The 6,601-nt window shown below is 45.6% G+C and overlaps 1 protein-coding gene across 5 annotated transcripts in view; it reads left to right on the forward strand.

Annotated features, from left to right (window-relative positions):
* Positions 1 to 6,012, forward strand: part of NSD3 (nuclear receptor binding SET domain protein 3) — a 120,379-nt gene extending 114,367 nt beyond the window's left edge. For all 5 annotated transcript variants that reach the window (XM_072763512.1, XM_072763513.1, XM_025993611.2 and 2 more), the window contains one exon: positions 84 to 6,012. In XM_072763512.1, coding sequence (XP_072619613.1) covers positions 84 to 325 — 242 coding nt within the window. In that variant the 3' untranslated portion in view covers positions 326 to 6,012. The remainder of the gene's footprint in view (positions 1 to 83) is intronic.
* Positions 6,013 to 6,601: the final 589 nt, after the last annotated feature.

Consider the following 6,601-nt stretch of genomic DNA (forward strand, 5'->3'; position numbering starts at 1 on the left):
GTGGGGACTTGGGTTTCTCGTGAGTAGTCAAGACGGACACTAACGGGGCTGTTTTACCTGTCCCACCCCCACCCCCTCACCAGGAAAGTGGGAATGCCCGTGGCATCAGTGCGAGGAGTGCAGCAGTGCTGCGGTCTCCTTCTGTGAGTTCTGCCCTCACTCATTTTGTAAAGATCACGAGGAGGGTGCCCTGGTTCCCTCTGCTCTGGAAGGCCGTCTCTGCTGCTCGGAGCATGACCCTGCATCTCCTGTGTCGGCAGAGTACTGGAGCAAGATCAAATGCAAATTGGAATCACAAGATCATGGAGAAGAACTGAAAGAATAAATGGGCGGTGATTTCTTTTTTTTTGCTTTTTATTGAGATAAAAAAAGGAAAAGGAGCAAGGGACTCGATTGCACTGGCACGTTAGTGGGAGAGGAGCTGCTGCCGTGCGCACAGCCTTCACCCCCGCCCCACCTTATTGACGCGCCGACGGGGAGCCAGTGGGTGCAGGCAGAAGCAGTGGGTGGTATCTGTTTTTCTGTTTTCTTGGGTTGGGGATTCTTTTGTGGCGGGCCGAATTCCCTTGGTCTTCTCTTGCCTTTTATTACACTTCCATGCCTTTGCAGCTGGAAAAAGAGATGTCTTCGCTTTTAAAATAAGAACAAAGAGAAAAGAAATTTTGTTAATGAGATTAATTTAAAGCCTAGGATGTGTTCCTTGGGTGTAAAAAGCAAAAGTAGCCCTCATTCCTTTATTTATTTTCATTTTTTAAAAATTTGGAGAAGTGTAGTTCAGATAGTCTATTCAGTGTACGTGTGTGTGTGCGTTTTAAGTAGCAGTTGGAGCAAGCCCTCTAGAAAAGGCTATGATGATCTTTATATACCTCTTTGCTGAGCAGTAGGTAGGCTAACTTCTCTTTCCCTTCCAAATGTTTTTCATAATCCTAGAGAAGGGCTCTGTGGGAGTACTGAATCTGGCCTCTTGAAAACAAAATGCCTCAGTGGATTTTACCTCTGTGGTCTTAACCTAGGTGGGCTTTATGATGTGATAATTTTACTTACAAAGGTATATGATGTGGTTTTTGGTTTTGGAGAAAAACAGAAATGGGTGCACTCACTGAGTTTGAAATGTTTTCCATTGACAGTGAACATTTTTGATGAAGTGTGTTTATGTGGATGTGAATGCAGTTAGAATGGTCATCCCTGTTGCCCTGACACATGGACAGAGGCAGCTAGAGGGAGACAAAGGCCCAGACCCAAAGTTGGATCATAACGACTGCCATCCCCCATGCAGTGTAATGGAGCCCCTTGTCCAACCTCGGGGGCTGTCCTGTCTCTGTTCCCCTCTCCTAATCAAACATTCCCATTGTCAGCTGGGTGCCCATTCAGCCAGGTTTCCTGGTGAAAATGACACAAGCGAATTGAAGTTGTATCTGAGTCAGTCTTTTGGTTTAGTTCCTCATTTGGGGGGTGGAAGGGGTAGGGGCATCCCCTGGTCATATGTAAACAATTTCTATTTCATATTATCTACTAACTAAAACTGCCCCCAGGAGGGAGGGGAAGCACTTCTACAGAGTATATCAGAGCCACACAAACACACTTCATCTGAGGAAGCACTTAGGGAAGTTCCCAAGGAAGCAGTGTTAGCAAAAATGGTTGGTTGTGATGCTTGGATATCATAGATGCAAGTGTGCCAAGATGTCTGCCCACAAAATTCACTTGCATTTAATGCTTAAGAATATGTATTTTCCAGTATTCCTTGTATGAGTAATTAGTAACTTCAGGCTTTGTTGTGGCACTGTATTAAGTAGAAGTCTAGGGCTAGCTTGAATGGATGTTAACTTTCTCTGTGAATTTTGACTGCTTACAATTGCTGGTACCTGGTGGCATTTATTTTCCCTTAAGAAGTACTGAGGAACCTTATGAAGGTAGAGAGGGTAGATGCTCGGCCACATTCCTTCCGTTGTGTTGCTTGTGTTCCTTTTTTCTTATTAATTTAGAGTTCTTCTCTAGAAAAAGGAAGAAAAAAAGTTGTGCCTCTCCTTTTTTAATGTAAATGTGCAATTGTACTGGATTTTCTCTTGTAAAAAAAAAAAAGCATAAAACAAAACAACAACAAAAAAGCACCACACTACAGTTCCTTTACTTAAGCTCCTAAACTGCCATTTGCCTGATTCCAGCAATTAATTCTGAGGTAACTTACTGGGCCTCCAGGAATTATCTTGATTAAATATGATCCCAGGAGAAAGAGCAAAATGGAAAACGCTATGCATGTTACCAAATCGAACATGCAGCACAGCTCACCAAAACACTAGACTTTGCTCTTGAGCAATTATATAGTTTGATAGCCTTTTAAAAAATAATTTAAGAAAATCTAGGTTTTATCATACTAAGACTTTATTTTATATATGTGTGTGTGTGTGTGTATATATATATATGAGATGTTTGCTTTTTTAAAAACTAACATGAAGGATTTCCTTTAACATTTGAAATGTAACTCTTGTTGAAACCGTACCCACATGAAATCTTATCTCCTTGTTTTGGACTGAATAATCTTTACTATCCGATGACTTTTCTATGGTAAGCCAGGGTACATCCTCTATACTTAAAAATATCTTAGGTTTCAATATTTTTATGCAGCTTCTTCATCGTGTCACATTTTGTTTGTGTATCTAGAGCAGCTCTGCTGAGATTTTTTTTAATCTTTTTTGGGGGGTTGGGGGGCACCCAATAGGATCATTCTGCCATTTCAGAAATGATTACAAACCAAAACAGCTAACCACAGCTCTGGAGTCTTCGTCCCTGAGTGCTCTGCAATGGTCCGAACAGCGGTTTTCACCCTGCCGGAGCCCAGGAACTCTCCTCACACCTCCACGGTGTCACCACCTACCTAGTTTATGTATTTTCAAGTCACAGGCTATGGAGGCAGCGAGGGAGGGGGAAAGTTGTGCTTTCTGTGTGCATAGCATATATGCCCTGTGCCCGGCTGCCCTTCAACAAAATCATCCAGAAGACGTGTTACTCTCTCATAGTCCATAGTTGGTATTTGTTAACTTTTAAATCTGTATGTGGTCAGAGCATAAATAGTTGGTTTTGATTCTTGTCCAAAAATGAAATGACTTAAAGCAGCATGGGATAACGGTGGTGTTTTGTTTCATATTTTTTTTTAGCCTCATGTTAATTCTTTGGAAGAAGTGAATGTAAAGTTTGGATAATCAGCATAAAACTTCAGAAATCAGATCAGTAACAACTACAGAGGAAATCCTGGGCAGCCTTCCAGGCATGTGTGGTGCATGAAGGGGCTGGCCCACGGCTGGCACTGCAAGGAGGAGGGCTGCCCAGAGCCAGCTCTAGTGGGGTGGCCCGCCCTTCCTCCCTGGAAGGCCCAAGCAGCTGGAGGAAGTGATTCACTTCTTTAATATCTAATCAAGGCTAGAGTCAGGAGGGAAGTGGGTTTTATTTTCGTTTTTAACAAGTTCTTACTCTACCTTAATTCTCAAAACTGATCTGGCCTAAGCTGTAGAATAGGCTTTTAGAATCACTGAACCTTGGAGCTATCAGTGTGTTCAAGTCAGGAACATACGTAAAAACTAAACTAAAAATAATAATAATGGGGGGGTGGCTCCAGCTCCCTTCTGCCATTTCCACATAATCTTTGGAAACATGATTATAAATCATGTTTTGAAATTCTGAGAGAATCATGGAAAGGACTCTCGGAGACGGCAGGCTGTTAGGCAGGTTTCTTTCCTGCCTCATGAAGTTGGGTTTTGTTGTGGCCTCGTTATACGGTCTGTGCTTCCGTCAGGGTCAGAGCTGCAGTGTGGACGGCAGGGAGCAGCCCTGCGGAACGAACCCTCTGGGCACTCCGGCTTCGGGCCAGGCCGGGCCTCCCATTCATTCTTAAGTGCAAAGCTCTTCCTCTAGTGTTGACCTTGAAGGGGAGGTGCTGCTGCAGGTCCCACCAGGAGGAGTGGACAGGTGGGCTTGGGGAGCCTACATTCCCTGCACTTCGGTCAGGGGAGGTATGATGACTCTGCCAGGGCTGATGTGTCCAGCCACTTGGGCTTCGAGCTGCCGCAGACGCAAAGTGACCGTTTGGAAGGATTTCCGTCAGCCTAGGGCCACCTACAGTCGGTCCCCGGTCGTCTGTAAACCAAGAGTAGGACTCGCTTGCATTTTCAGGCAAGCAGGGAACAGATATAATTAGACGGCTTTGCTGTGTGTGCGTGAATATTGAAAAGTTGGAGATTTGTATATAGTGAAACCCACCAACTTTCCCCGGGGCGGGCAGCGGGAGCAGGGACGTTGGCACAGGGCGAGGGAGGGGGATGTTCACCGCAGGTACGAAGTAGTCACTTTAACACTGAGACCTCTGCCTCATCGAATTCAGGTTTTTTAAGTACTTGAAACTCTTCAGATTCCCCTTATTTTACAGTTCTTAAGTTTGTGAAGTAGAGAGCATTGTTTGTATACCATGGTTGAAAACAGCCTCGTCTCTTGTCCTCTTTCACTTGGGTTGAGGGCAGGGCTCTGCCCACGGGAGGGAGCGCCCGGCAGGTGGCTCAGATTTCCTGGACGCATCCAGGAGGAGACTCTTGCATGAACTGCCAGCAGCTTTTTCATGAGTATTTCCTTTGTGCGTTCTCTACTTTGTCATTTTGTCAGCCCTGTCCCCACACACCTCCTCTTCCCTTGTAATATATATGCCTGTGTAGGGAAAAAAACAAAAATTTGCACTTAACGTTACGCTCCTTGAACCGCGGGGTGTAATCTGTGTGTTTCAGAAACCATTTCCTTTTTTTTCTCCATCAGTCCATTGCTTAAGTGACAAGGTCAGGTACTTGTGGCACCTATGTGTGAGGGGGCTGGTGGGGCAGTGCAACCTGCCCTTCAGTGGCCTGTGAGAGTTACGTGTAAGAGAAAGGGAAAAGATGAACAGTTGCCAAAGTCATGTATTCAGTCCTCAGTTTTCTTCCGTGACCTTCTACATCTGCTCATTGGCAAGAAAGCCCTCCAGGTGCCAGTGCTCCCCTCTCCTGCCTGCCACAGACCTCGACGTGTGCACATGGCCCACGGCGTCCATCAGACCACCGAGACGAGGTATGTATGAGGTATTCTTGTCAGGTTAGGAGTGGACTGGATAAAATTTACTTTTTTACTCTGTTGTCATTAATATTGCTCTTTATCTCATTTGTGCTATCACATACCCTCTGTTAAAAAAAAAAAAAAAATCACATTGTCTCCCATGACCAAGATGCTAAATAATGATTACAACTGGCTAAGAAGATCCTTTTTTCTATACAAGGGTGTGTGCATAATTGGAATTGATACAAGAAATTCATTTGTAACCACTTGTGATATTGCACAACAAACACAGATACCTACAGATTGTTTTCTTTTTCTTGTGATCTTTATCTATAATGACCTTTGTAGATTGGTTATTTCTGTACTTTGTTTATCTGTAATAAACTTTGTAGATCCTGTGAAATGTTATTTTGCCTAAATCACTTGAGACTTGAGTCTTTAATAACAAAGCATCAATATTCACTAAAGTCAATCTCTTTTGAGTTTCTGTGACTTGGCTAGAAGCTCTTTGACACTAAGGGATTAGTGTTCATTTTCCCTGGGGGGCGTTCCACTAGGGCATTACTGTATAATGACTTGATGTTGCCACATAGACTTCAAGATATATGATATTTTGGGGATTTGTTGATTGGCCTATGTTTTACTGCATAGTGTGAAACGTGTAAAGCTTGGTTAACCTGTATATAGATAGCTTTATTGTTGACTAGTTACAGCGTATTTAGGATTGCCTGTAATTACTACTGTGTGTGCTGGTAGGAACATACATTTTTGTATATTATATTTACTGAGATATTGCCTTTTTTTATTTTACAAATACTTTGAAATTCAGATGTGTTTTTTGCTTCCGTGAGGATTAATTTGGAAAGCTTCTTAATGACATTCCACTGACTTCAGATTTTGCTTGAGATTGACTTCAATAAATTGTCCTGTATGTTCCAAATTAAACTGTGGGCTTGTTCATTGCCTGTAGTTAGTTGGTTGCCACAACTCCTGGACAAGAAAGAGGTCATGATGGGAGGGAGGGCGTCGGTTGCAAGGCTGGATGACCCAAGATGTACACACACACACACACACACACACACACACACACACACCTGGCTGGTGGGGCCTGCAGCACAGAGAGGTCCTTCAAAATGCTGCTCGCTGCAAGTAAACTTGGTGCCCAAAGCATGCGGTCTGGTTGTGTTTGCCCGGCGGGGGGGTGGGGCAGGGCCTCGGAGAAGGGGCGCCTTGCTCCGCGCGGCTGCAGACCGCGGGGCGGCGGGGCGACGGGCGGCAAGGAGGGGCGCGCGTCACCTGGATCTCGTCCATTCGTCAGGCTCCACGTGCGCTGCTGCCTGGATGGACAGCGGGAGGCGGCTCGCCGTCCGCGGCCCCTGGCAGGGCTCCCGCTTCCCGGCTGCCCGGCCACCGGGGCGGGGACGGGGCAGGGGCGGGGCAGGGGCGGCGGCGGCCCCGCCTTCCTCGGGTGCAGTTCCCGCGGCGGCCGCCAGCCGGCGCTGAGAGCAGAGGCCCGGCCCCCCGGCTCGGCCCT

The sequence above is a fragment of the Vulpes vulpes genome, chromosome 7, assembly GCF_048418805.1.
Source record: "Vulpes vulpes isolate BD-2025 chromosome 7, VulVul3, whole genome shotgun sequence".
NCBI lineage: Eukaryota > Metazoa > Chordata > Mammalia > Carnivora > Canidae > Vulpes > Vulpes vulpes.